Source organism: Pseudovirgaria hyperparasitica (genome assembly GCF_010093815.1).
Source record: "Pseudovirgaria hyperparasitica strain CBS 121739 unplaced genomic scaffold EJ05scaffold_13, whole genome shotgun sequence".
NCBI lineage: Eukaryota > Fungi > Ascomycota > Dothideomycetes > Acrospermales > Acrospermaceae > Pseudovirgaria > Pseudovirgaria hyperparasitica.
In genome coordinates this window covers 538,547-551,049 of record NW_022985561.1, presented here as the reverse complement: position 1 = coordinate 551,049, position 12,503 = coordinate 538,547, and the positions used below count along the sequence as shown (strand labels likewise).

Sequence of the window (12,503 nt, the reverse complement as noted above, 5' to 3'; positions counted from 1 at the left end):
TCGTACATTTCTCTTTGCTAAAAGGCCGAATCGACGTGTTTCATGCAGGTGCGAGGACCGTCACCTGACCATCCTCGGCGAGTCAGAGCCGCTCCGTGGTCTGCGTCTTCCTCCCTATAGGTCAGAGCTCAGGGATGTCGAGAACATTTTCTTCGCAGCATCATCAATCAACAGCTCCAATTCCATTTCAGTGCAGCTGCAATCTCATCTAATTGCCTTGTACATATTAAAGCTGTGCATCTCCAGCGTAATACTCCCCTTCGACAGAGTAATATCGACGCGACCAGTGCGCCATACTATCGCAGAGCTTCCTTTCTAAGCTTCATCTTCAGAGCTTCCCAAGGTTACCTTTCCACATCTCGGCGCAATCCGGACCAGATCCCGTGGTAAGTCTTCATGCATTGCTACACTCTGCCCGGCCGTCAGGGGGAGATGGATGCAAGGCCCACACCACACTCCTGACGTGCAAAGTGAATGGATGGCATTCTGTCTGTTCTGGCATTGGGCACCTCCTGGCTGGCTGGCTGGCTGGCTGGCAGAGCTCCAAACATTCAGGTTCTCAGGTTTTCAGGCAACAAGGCGCTGACATGAACCCCGCAGTCCACCCCCACCATGAAGACTTTCCAGAGCTGCCCCTCCATCCTCAGAAACTCTTTTCTCCCCTCCTCCCCCTCCTCTTCTCCATTCTTTCACGCCACTCCTGCGTCAAAGAGATTCTTCCACCCATCACCCTCAAACATGGTTGTCAAGGTGTTTTTCGACGTTAGCTGGGTTGGCCCCGAGGTCGAGGTTGACAATGCTGGCAACGTGACCAGGAAAGGCGACGTCAAGGGTATGTCGTTGCCGTCGCTTCGTTGATGCTCGAGTGCTAATCATCAATCCCTTCAGAGCAACGCGGACGCATCAACTTCGACCTCTTCGACGATGTTACACCAAAGACTGCCGAGAATTTCCGCGCCCTATGCACAAACGAGAAGGGCTTTGGCTATGCTGGCTCCAAGTTCCACCGTGTCATCCCCAAGTTCATGCTCCAGGGCGGTGACTTCACTCGCGGTAACGTATGCGACTTCTCAACACCGTGCAGCCAAAGATACAACTACTGACATTGGCGTAGGGCACTGGCGGAAAGTCCATCTACGGTGAAAAGTTCGCCGATGAGAACTTCAAGCTAAAGCACCAAAAGCCATTCCTTCTGTCCATGGCCAACGCTGGGCCCAACACGTACGTGCCATGTATCACACTCCCGATAGAGTGAGCTGACATTAAGGTGTGTCGTAGCAACGGTTCTCAATTCTTCATCACCACTGTCGTAACGAGCTGGTTGGATGGCAAGCACGTCGTCTTCGGAGAAGTCCCTGACGGTGACGTTGCTTCATACAAGGTTGTCCGGGGTATCGAGGCCGCGGGAAGCGACTCTGGCGCTGTCAAATACCCCAAGGCCCCTACCATCGACAAGTCCGGAATACTATAAAGGACGGCCCAAAGAATCTTGTCCCTAAAGATACAATACTAGCGAGCTGTTTACGAGCTGTAGCATCTCGGTACAAACCAGCAACCGCACACCTGTAGCAGCAGCTCTCAGACAATGAAACCGTCCAATTGAATACTGCCAAACTGTCCGCGCCTGTATATGTGCTGCATGCCTTCTTTTCGTCTTTGTTTATGGTGATTAGCCTGCATCAATGGACGTCGCCGTCGCTCAACTAGGGAAACCGTAGGCACGCTTACCCCACTACCCCGCGCTAATGAACAGGCATTTCACCCACGTCCACGCTAGCATGACGGCAGACAGTAGGTAGTGTTGGATGGTGTGAATAGTACATTGAACCTACTCACTACGCAGCTGGCTGCCACTTGGTTAGAAACATCCATCATCGCATCGTACCTTACTACAGTAATTGTCCAACCAACACCATCATCATGGATCCCCATGTCGAAGAAGAAACCACTGCCAGCCTGAACAGCACAACCCACGCCCTGTCCACCCTCGCCCTCCACGCCGACGACATCCTCAACTCAACAACAGACGTCGCCCCAGCCCTCCACGTCTCCACGACCTTCCGCTACCCGGAGAACCCAGACGACCTGGTCCCGATCAACGGCGACGAGGTACCATCATCCTCCTCCCCTCTCCGTTCAACCACTCCTAACCCACAACCACAGAACCCTACCCTCGCAAACCCAACCCACATCTACTCCCGCGTCTCCGCCCCAACCTCAACCCGCCTCGAAACAATCCTCTCCGCCCTCCTGCACGCCCCGGTCCTCGCCTACACCTCCGGCCTCGCCGCCTTCCACGCCTTGCTCGTCTACCTCCACCCCAAAACCGTCGCCATCTCCGGCGGCTACCACGGCTGCCACGGCGTGCTGGGCATATACCGCAAACTCACCGGCTGCAAGGTTGTAGACCTCTTCGCTGACGACGAAGCCTGGGATGCAGCGGGCTTGGGGAAGGGGGACTTGGTGCACGTCGAAACACCCGTTAATCCCACCGGCGAAGCACGCGATTTAGCGTTCTTTGTGAAGAGGGCGAGGGAGCGCGGGGCATGGGTGTCCGTCGACGCGACGCTCGGCCCGCCGGGATTGCAGGAGCCGTTTGGGGCGTATGGAGTTGATGTGGTGATGCATTCTGGGACGAAGTATATTGGGGGGCACAGCGATTTGTTGCTTGGGGTGCTGGCGGTGAGGCGGAGGGAGTGGGTTGAGGGGTTGGGTGTGGAGAGGGTTTTCCTGGGGGCTGTGCCGGGGAGTATGGAGGCTTGGCTTGGGATCAGGGGGGTGAGGACGCTGGAGTTGCGGGTGCGGAGGCAGAGTGAGAGTGCGGAGAGGCTGGTGGGGTGGTTGGATGGGTGTTTAAGGGGGGAGAGTCAGGGGGTCAAAGGGGAGGATGGCAAGGGGGAGAAAGAAGACGAAGAAGAAGAAGCAGCAATCGTAAGGTCATGCGTGCACAGCGTCCAGCACGCCAGCCTCCAGAAAGCAGACATGCACTGGCTCAAGCAGCAAATGCCCGGCGGCTTCGGCCCCGTCTTCGCAATCAACATGAAGACTGCCGGCGCGGCGCGCGCCCTGCCCTCGAAGCTGACGCTGTTCCACCATGCCACCAGTCTGGGCGGAGTGGAGAGCCTGATCGAGTGGCGGCGCATGAGCGACGAAGGCGTGGACGAGCGGCTGTTGCGCGTGAGTGTGGGGATCGAGGACTGGGTTGATTTGAAGGGGGACTTGGTGCGTGGGTTCAGGGCGTCGACTGTATAGACACCATGTAGATGTGACATGATATCGAATATAGACGTAGACCGATGAACCACTCCTCTTTCTCACCCCATCCATCTACTCCCTCGCCAACCGACTCCCCGTCGCCCCAGCCTCCCCCCTCGCAACCCTACTCGCCCTCTCCCGCCCAACCAGCTCCAAACCCCGATACCGAGCCTCCCACATCTGCTCCCGAATCCACCCCTCCAACTCCGCCTCCCCCTCCGGAATCCCCCCCACCCGACTCAGTCCCTCCCTACCCGCCTCCCTAATCACCGCCGCCGCAACCCTAACACTCACCTCCCTCACCTCCGTAACATCAGGCACAAGCCCCCTCCTCGGATCCCTCAGCGCAGGCGCCTGCGCCGCAAGCGCCCTCGTCGCCGCAACCAACAACGCCGGCGAAAGCAGCCTCGTCCGACACAGCACCGCCCCGAGCCCGATCCCCGGGAAACACACCGAGTTATTACACTCCGCGACCTCGTACGTCTCGCCGTCGTGCTCGACGGGTGGGAACGGGCTGCCGGTGGCGATCAGCGCTTTGCCACCCGTCCATTTGAAAATGTCGCTTGGCTGCGCCTCGTGCAGTCGTGTGGGGTTGCTGAGCGGGAAGATCACGGGGCGCGGCACGTGCGAGGTCATGCCGCGGATGACGGCCTCGGTGAATGCGCCGGGCTGGGTGGACGTGCCGATGAGGACGTGCGGTTTGACGGCGTGGACGATGCTGAGGAGGTCGGTGTGGGGTGTGTGTGTCCAGTCCTCGTCGCGGCGGGCGTAGCTTGCTTGTGCGGAGGTCAGCCGCTCGCCGTCGGAGCGGAGGAGAAGCCCGTGCTTGTCCACGCACCAGATCTGCGCGGCGGCGTCGCTGGCCTCGCGCCCCGTCTCCACGGCTATCGCGTCGCGGATCTGGTCTGCGATGCCGGTGCCTGCTGTGCCGGCGCCGTAGACGAGGACGCGTAGGTGGGCCCAGGGGGTGCGGGTGATGTGCAGGGCGGCGGTGAGGGCGGCGAGGGTGACGCAGCCGGTGCCTTGGATGTCGTCGTTGAAGCAGGCGATGTGGGGGGTGTATTTGTCTAGGATTGTGCGGGCGTTTGCGAGGCCGAAGTCTTCGAAGTGGATGTAGGCGTTTGGGTGGTGGGTGCGGGCGGAGCGGATGAAGGTGTCGATGAAGGTGTTGTATTGTTGGGTTGGGGCGCGCGGTTTGGGGAGGCCGAGGTAGAGGGGGTCTTGGAGGAAGGCTTTGTTCTGGTTGGGGGTGTGAGTTTGGGTGTGGAAAAGGGGGGTTTGTGTTTGGGGAATAGGGGGTGAAGGGGGTGCATACGTTTGTGCCGGCGTCGAGGACGACGGGGAGGGTGCGTGTGGGGTGGATGCCGGCGCAGAGGGTGTAGATGACGAGCTTTGCGATGCTGATGAGGATTCCGCCGACGCCTTGGTCGCCGATGCCGAGGATCTGGGTTTGTTGGTGTCAGTGGTGGTGGCTACATGATCGACTATCTGCACACCTGTTCTCCGTCCGATACCACAATAAGATCGATATCGTCAGGGGCACCCCACTGTGCGAGATTGTCGTCTATACGGTCCATGTCGTAGATGTTCAGAAAGCAGCCCTCCGGTCGGCGGAACAAGCGCGAGTAATTGGCAATCGCCTCGCCCTCGGTGGGCGTGTAGATGACCGGGAACATCTCCTTGAGATGATCTTGGATGAGCTACCAGATATTAGCACACACCCTCCCATAAAAGTAGCCATCCACTGCCACATACCCGGTAGTAAAGCACCTCGTTCTGCTCCTTCATGCTAGTCATGAACGTATTCTTCGCCAGATCATCCTGGCGGCTGCAGTACTGCTTGTACGCGCGCTCGACCTGCTCCTCGAGCGTCTGCACATTCGACGGGAGCAGACCGTGGAGCTTGAACGTCTCGCGTTCCTCGGCCGTGAAGGCGGAGCCTTTGTTGAAGTATGGGTTGCGCAGCAGGGCGTTGCCGGTGAGTGCGCATTCCTGTGGTCCCGATGTTGCCAGGGGGAGATGGCCGAACTGGGGATGCTTCTGGTCGGAGGACTCTGTGCCCATGCTGGCGGATGTTGATTGTGTAGATTGCGTGTCGTGTAACTTGTCTATACAATTTGCTTGATTGGCATACGGATGTAAGCAAGTGGGTTGGCTATGTGTTGTTGTTGGTGGCATGGCAGCTACTTAACCATGTATGCAGTGGGAGTCTAGTCCAATGACGTCACATATACAACAGTACGCAGAATCTTTGGATATGTGAAATGTTTAGCTGCATGTTGCTATTGCTGTCGACGTAGGATTTATGTGATATCAAAGCCATCAGACCTACAACATACTCAAGATGACTCCGATCCGCGTAATGCTCTCTCAAACACCCCGTCATGCAACCACGCACTTCAACTCTAACCCTAACCCCAGGCTCTAGCCCAGCATTCACCAAAGTTCACAATCACAAAACAGTGACCTAAATGAGGGGAACTGTGATAACGAAGTAAAGAGACCCGCAGAATGTCGGCACGCAAGGAGTCCCACTCTCGGTATAAAAGAGTCCCGCGAGAGGTCAAGTAGTGAGAACTATGAGGGGCCGTAGGTAAATCTTGATCTTGCAAAGGGATGGATACAGGAGCGCGGATAAGGCGTCCCAGTCCAGACTCAGCTTTCCCGCCTGTGGCTTGGGTCAAGCAAAACGCAAGACGTCAAGCGCACATTCCCGAAGGAGCTTATAGGGTTTGAAGCGGCGGGTTGAGTGTTTGCGTTGCTTGGAGGTGCTGAATTGAGATGCTGCTGCAGATGAGGAGTCTGTCATGTGCGTAGGATATAGTGCGCATGTTTGTTGCGAGTGTCCAATGATACTGTGCATGAAGTGACGATACAGCGTCACACTTCACCAGGACATCTGGACTGTCATATACTCGACGAGCAGGTGATCAAGACAGCATAGGTTTATCATTGCTTCGGTCGATGCACGAGATATATGCCTGGAATAGAAGTCGAAGATGGCGATGGTGGTGTTGTTGACGTTGGCACGTAGCAGAAGTCAGAAGTGAAGGACTGGAGAAAAGTTTGGCGGTTGACACGCTAGCTCAGATCACGTGCGAGTCACTCCAAATACAGGTTAGTGCTAGGCGACTGGAAACCTACCTGATTAGTGAGTACTAAGTCCTCGTCTCGTCTCGTCTGTCAACATCACCATCATCATCATCACACTTTGTCTACTTCTACGTGTTTACTGTCTTCTGACTGTTAATTGTCCATCGGTGATCCATAAAAGGCCAAGTTCCACTGCCAAAACTCCGTTATCAATCGTCCAATCCATCCGGTATCGGAGCATGGGCGGGGCACAGATATCGGTTAGATGCGGCTCTTGGACAGATCAAACGGACTTATATCGGTCTCGAATCTATTCATTTTGCCGTGATGGGACGCGACGTGAAGTAAAGTGAAGTGAGGGAGACAAGCAATCAGCTTTGTTCTGGTGATGGAATACTCATGGGTAGTGCTGGCAGCGTTCAGCGTATATAGAGTGTAGCATCGTGTTTGCACTGCTTCCATCGACGAGAGAATGCTCCCCGCTCACGTCATCGGAGAGGCCGGGGAAATGTTTATACTTGGGACTCTGGGCATGACATTCATACCACTAATTAATGGATTGATTAGGCAATTCTCAGACTGCTACTGGTTACTGGACTCTGGTACTCAGGTCATGCAAGCCGATGCTAGCCGTTCGATGCCTCCCAGTCCACTTCGCAATAGATCGCGTCTTTTGCTTTATATCGGTCGGTCGAGTAACAGATAACCTCCTCAGCTGCAGTGCAGACAAGTTACTTAATAGTAAGTACCCAAGTAGGCACGAGACCTGATAAGTCGCGTAACCCCAGTCCGTGCCTGCCAGTTCGTACCTTTCTTATATCAACTTCACCTTCAAGTCCCCCCTCCCGCTTCATCACCAGCTTCCCCTCTCTTTTCTCCATCTCCTGCTCTCATTTTCCGTTCTCTCCCTACATATGGCCACAATGAGATCTCAGATGCACGCTGCCAGACATTTCCGGACTTTGACGCCGACATACGTCCTCAGCTTCTCTCGTTCAGTCCAATCCAGCAAGCCTCGGAGTGTCGCCCTTCCAGCTTCGCCGTTTCCTTCAATCCCTCCTCACCATGCCGTATCCAAACCTCCAATTACCAGTCCCCTATCCCGACTCCCTGCCTCCGATGTCCTACGAAGCTATGTCATCACAGCCATGTCCTCGTCGCCCATACTGCTAGACGCATGTCTCGCTCTCCTGACGCGCATGCTACAGTCAAAGTCGGCTTTACTCAATGTGGACAAGAATCCCATTCTCTCGTGGCTGCTGAAGAAGACATTCTATGCTCAATTCTGTGCGGGAGAAAATAGGGCAGAGATACAAAGCACTATGGCTCGAATAAAGGACCTGGGCTACAAGGGCGTTATTCTCGAATATGCTCTGGAAGTCCTTGGTGAGAAAGGCCAGTCGTCTTTGAGTGCTGATAGTGCCGAGACCAAGGCGGCCGTTGAGCATTGGAGAAAGGGTGCTTTACAAACGGTCGAGATTTGCGCGCCCGGCGATTTTGTCGGCATCAAGTGAGTCAAAACCATACATGCCAGTTCGTGAGCGTATACTGATCTCGCCAATAGATGGTCAGGCCTGGGCCCATATGCCCTACAGCTTCTAAAACAGAATAAGCCACCCACGCCGCTTATGCACGACGCAATCACGCAGCTCTGTGACCGAGCCTCTGCGAAAGGCGTGATGCTTCTCAATGACGCAGAGGAACACGCCACAAATATCGGCATTGACTCGTGGAACCGCGCTCTGCAGCGCAAATACAACACCAAGGAACGAGGCCGTGCCATAGTATACACCACCTATCAAGCCTACGACCGCAGCACACCCGTGAATCTTGCACGTGACCTGGCCGAAGCACAGAAGCATAACTATATCCTTGGTGTGAAGCTCGTCAGAGGCGCATATCTGAATTCCGAACCGCGACATCTTCTCTGGGCCACCATTGAGGAGACGCACAAATGCTACGACGAACTGACTGAATCCCTGCTCAAGCGGCAGTACGGTGACATGCTCCGTCCCGCAGATCCAGAAAATACCACATTTCCAGAGGTCGAGCTGGTTATCGCAACGCATAATGCAGAGTCTGTACGCAAAGCGCGCGCGATTCGCGATGCGCAGGCTGCAAATGGCGAGCCACGGATCAAGCTTGCATACGCACAACTTCTGGGCATGGCAGATGAGGTCAGCTGCAACCTACTGGACAAGACGAGGGGTGTATCACGGCCTGCAGATGTCGATACGCCGTTCGCATACAAGTGTGTGTCCTGGGGTACGACGCGGGAGTGTTTGAACTATCTCCTCAGAAGAGCAGCAGAGAACAAGGATGCGGCATCTCGAACGGTGGGTACACGGAGAGCTATGGGTGCGGAAATTCTCCGCCGTGTGAGAAGTGTTTTCGGAGCAGCATAAGAGGCTCCAAGCCATGACTGTTATGATTTCCCTTTTTGCGGTCATGCATAAGCAACGGCGTCGTAGGCAAGTTTTCATTATAGGAGCGTGATGAGGGGCATCATGCGTTTGTCCATACAGGACTAGGACTCTCCGGGTGGCACATTCATGATCAACGTTATGCACGTATGATACCGGGTAGTAAGAATAAAGATTCTGGCGTGTAATTCACTTGTTCGAGCCGGTTGTCGTGCGCAGTGACTGATAGGGAGGATATATTTTCCGAATTATCTCCCATTGAACAATTCCAACAATCGAATTGTTTTGAAAGTAAACGTCGATCGAAAATGTTTCATATTAGGCAAAAAAGGGAGGAATGCTGACCACAGCCCTGTCGCGAGCTCCGGCTCCGTTTGCGTACTACCTACCTGATATGTCGATCTGCCCAGGGTAGCCTACTCGATGCTTGCGATCCATTCATATACCATCTACCGACTAGTACACTTGGCGCGGAGATAGATGCCCATGACAGGGGACTCCTGTCTTGTCAGGTAAACAACATGTCCAGTGGGTCGATTGATACACGGCTACATCTGCTGTGTGAGAGCATCAGAATTAGAGAGGGGCAGCAGGCGATGAGAGACTGATAGACAGCAGGAAGAATCGTTACATTCATAATAGGTATGTGTTTATAAAGCGAGTGGCTGATCGATGGTGCTCGGCTGCATCCATCCACAAACGGGCGGAGTACGCCAAGCACGCTGCTCGTCTTGGCTCCAGATCAGCCTTCTCGGCAGACTGGGGCAAGGCGGAATGCTTGATCCCTGGACCAGTAACGTCCTTTCATCAATCATCGGGTCGACCTAGGTCGTATGTGACCTTCTCCTTGGAGCAGTGATATGCCATGTATACAAAGATGTCGATAAGGAAGGACAGCATGTCTTGCCATATACTGCGGCCTGGGGGCCTACAAAAGGAGATGCTCTGGGACCGATTGACCAGCTCCTTCCAGCCTTCCTCTGGGTAGAACTACTTGATCGATCATCTCTGCCCTGGACCTCCTCTGGACTCTCTCACACGACAACGAGTGGACTTTCGTTTGTGTGACTCTCATCATGTATCGTCTCGCTACCTTTGCCGCCCTGGCAGGCAGTGTGTTGTGCAAGGAGAAGCCAAAGGACTTTAGCATTGCAGCCGATAAGTACGACAGCGGGACTATGCACATGGAAATCATGGCCACCAAGCGAGGCACATTCCAGCGTCAGCGTGACAGCGGCGCCATGAACTCGGAGCAATACATCGAGCTCCCTTTTGCCAATTGTCGGGATGGAAAAGCCCAGCCGTTCAGGAACAATGCTACACTGGCCTTTCGCTGCAACAACGTATGTCGAAGCACCCTCTCCATGTCCATCACAGACAGCACTAACAACGTCCCAGCTCAACCTCCATCACTTCCTCTCCCACGCCGCTCTAGGCAGCGCAACCGGCGAGGGATCCTCCTCATGGGGCTGGACATCCGACGACGGCCGAGAGTTCATCGCCATCGCCCAAGCCGACGGCGCAGCCTTCGCCCAAGTCACCACAGCCGGCAAGCTCGAATACCTCGGCCGCCTGCCCAAGACCAGCGCCGCCGAGCCCGAGATCTGGCGCGAAATCCGCGGCTACAACAACTACATGATCATCGGCTCCGAGGCCGAAAAGCACAACATCCAGATCTTCGACATGACCAAGCTGCTCGACCTCGACAACCGCAACCCCGTCACCTTCAACCCCGACACCGACGTCACCGGCATCTTCACCGACCTCCCCATCGGCCGCACCCACAACGTCGTCGCAAACCCGGCCTCGGGCTTCGCATACTCCGTCGGCGCCGCCCCCCGCACAGATAAATGCCGCTCCGGCCTCATCGCAATCGACATGTCCGACCCCGCTCACCCGACCTCCCCCGGCTGCGCCGCCATCGACGGCTACGTCCACGACGCCCAGTGCCTCATGTACAAGGGGCCCGACGCCAAGTACGCCGGCCGCGAGATCTGCTACGGCTACAACGAAGACTCGCTCTCCATCTACGACATGTCCGACAAGCTCGACCCGCACCTCGTCTCCGTCACCTCCTACGACGGCGCCGCCTACACCCACCAGGGCTGGGTGCTCGACCCGGACTGGCAGGAATACCTGATCATGGACGACGAATACGACGAGTTTGACCGCGTTGGCCCTGCGGCCGACGGCCATCCTGTCACCTATATCTGGGATATCTCCGAGCTGGAACGACCCAGGCAGACGGGCTACTACAAGAGCACCGCCTACTCGGTCGATCATAACCAGTATATCGCGGGCAAGTATGCGTATCAGAGTAATTATGGCTCTGGGTTCCGGATCTTGGATGTCTCGTCTATCCCCGCGGATCCGACCGGGGCGGGGGTGAAGGAGGTGGCGTTTTTTGATGTTTACCCGGAGGATGATGCGGAGCCGAATGGCGGGGTTATTGATTTTGTGGGGACGTGGTCGTCGTATGCGTTGTTTGAGTCGGGGTTTATTGTTGTTAATACGATTGAGCGGGGGGCGTTTGTGTTGAAGGTGCAGAGTTTGGGGTAGGGGGTTTTTCTTTTTAGGGGGAGGGTGGGTGGTGGGTGGCGTGGCGTGGGATAGGGGGGTTCAGATTATGATACAGCATTACAAAAGTCCGCTTGCTCGATTACTTGAAATGATTATACCAACTTCTTACTCTTAGACCTATATATCCATCCAGTCGAGTCACCCGATCCAACCCATCTATCTCCTCGATATACTGCTCCATTCGAACCTCACACAAAAAATCCATTCTACCACTTACCCAAACCCCGTCTTATAGCCCCCCCCCCCCCCCCCCTCTGTTTTTTTTTTACCTTTTGGCCAAATTCTTACTAAACACCGAACTGTCCGCCCTCCCCCCCTTGTCCAAAAAGAAAAGAAGAAAAACACCTTGTCTAGACTGCTGATAATGCTAATAATACTAGTAATTAGAGTTGTAGGTATAGTTGTAGTTGTAGTTATAGTTATAGTTATAGTCATAAAGAAATATGGTAGTAATAATAATGATGGTAGTAATGATAGTAGAATAACATGTATATACCGACTTCCAATCGTTTAGCCAAGTGGGTCTTTGTCGGTCTTTTAGATCTGTTTGTTTTGTTGTATGCTCTTTGTATATCTATCTTGCTTGTGGTTTATGGTTTATGGAATTGTTTAGGAGGGGGTTTGGAGGGGGTTTAGGAGAGGTTTATGAGGGGAGAAAGGGGGAGGGGGGTTTGTTAGTAATAATGTGTTTGGGATTGATACCGGTTGGGGGTATGCTGTTTGGGGTTGGTAGGGGTTATGGTAGACGGGGTTCTAAGCTAAAAATGGAAGGAAATGGAAGATGTGCTAATAGAGAGAGATATTCAGAATGGTAGTAGTGTATAGTAGTGTGGTAGTGGTAGTGCGGTATGCTATGGTGAATTGCTGGTTTGTCTGGACTGTATAATACGCTACTTTGGCTGTTTTCAGATTGGAAGGTGTGAAGGTTGTTGGTGTGGGTGTTGACTAGGGGAGGTTGATGTGGAGATTTGATGGTAATGTTGATGTGCGTGTCGATGGAGAGGTTGAACAGGGATGGGAATGTGCGTTGGGATTGGGAGGTTCGTTGGGAGGTTGATGTTGTGTGGTGTTGTGTGGTGTTGTGTGGTGTTGTGTGGTGTTGTGTGGTGTTGTGTGGTGTTGTGTGGTGTTGTGTGGTGTTGTGTGGTGTTG

The 12,503-nt window shown here is 54.5% G+C and overlaps 5 protein-coding genes across 5 annotated transcripts; 4 read left to right on the top strand and 1 right to left on the bottom strand.

Moving 5' to 3' along the window:
• The first annotated feature begins 186 nt into the window (after nucleotides 1-186).
• On the top strand, nucleotides 187-1,696 carry EJ05DRAFT_102858 (uncharacterized protein). The gene is made up of 5 exons (XM_033738949.1): nucleotides 187-386; nucleotides 601-832; nucleotides 889-1,058; nucleotides 1,115-1,221; nucleotides 1,279-1,696. Exons 2-5 carry the CDS (start codon nucleotides 613-615, stop codon nucleotides 1,469-1,471), a joined length of 690 nt encoding a protein of 229 aa, XP_033597933.1. The 5' UTR covers nucleotides 187-386; nucleotides 601-612; the 3' UTR covers nucleotides 1,472-1,696.
• Nucleotides 1,697-1,920: 224 nt separating this feature from the next.
• Nucleotides 1,921-3,252, top strand: EJ05DRAFT_493998 (PLP-dependent transferase; the record flags this gene model as incomplete). Its single annotated transcript, XM_033746157.1, has 2 exons — nucleotides 1,921-2,109; nucleotides 2,164-3,252. The coding sequence occupies 2 exons, from the start codon at nucleotides 1,921-1,923 to the stop codon at nucleotides 3,250-3,252; spliced, it is 1,278 nt and encodes a 425-aa protein (XP_033597932.1).
• A 75-nt stretch (nucleotides 3,253-3,327) lies between these two features.
• EJ05DRAFT_532758 (uncharacterized protein) lies at nucleotides 3,328-5,391 on the bottom strand (the record flags this gene model as incomplete). The annotated part of the gene is made up of 4 exons (XM_033749092.1): nucleotides 5,011-5,391; nucleotides 4,752-4,955; nucleotides 4,571-4,699; nucleotides 3,328-4,494 (listed from the first exon to the last, which is right to left on the bottom strand). The coding sequence occupies exons 1-4, from the start codon at nucleotides 5,317-5,319 to the stop codon at nucleotides 3,328-3,330; spliced, it is 1,809 nt and encodes a 602-aa protein (XP_033597931.1). The 5' UTR covers nucleotides 5,320-5,391.
• A 1,649-nt stretch (nucleotides 5,392-7,040) lies between these two features.
• EJ05DRAFT_512988 (proline oxidase) lies at nucleotides 7,041-9,004 on the top strand. The gene is made up of 2 exons (XM_033748386.1): nucleotides 7,041-7,858; nucleotides 7,913-9,004. The coding sequence occupies exons 1-2, from the start codon at nucleotides 7,263-7,265 to the stop codon at nucleotides 8,751-8,753; spliced, it is 1,437 nt and encodes a 478-aa protein (XP_033597930.1). The 5' UTR covers nucleotides 7,041-7,262; the 3' UTR covers nucleotides 8,754-9,004.
• Nucleotides 9,005-9,461: 457 nt separating this feature from the next.
• EJ05DRAFT_512987 (uncharacterized protein) lies at nucleotides 9,462-11,330 on the top strand (the record flags this gene model as incomplete). Its single annotated transcript, XM_033748385.1, has 2 exons — nucleotides 9,462-10,114; nucleotides 10,170-11,330. Exons 1-2 carry the CDS (start codon nucleotides 9,848-9,850, stop codon nucleotides 11,328-11,330), a joined length of 1,428 nt encoding a protein of 475 aa, XP_033597929.1. The 5' UTR covers nucleotides 9,462-9,847.
• Nucleotides 11,331-12,503: the final 1,173 nt, after the last annotated feature.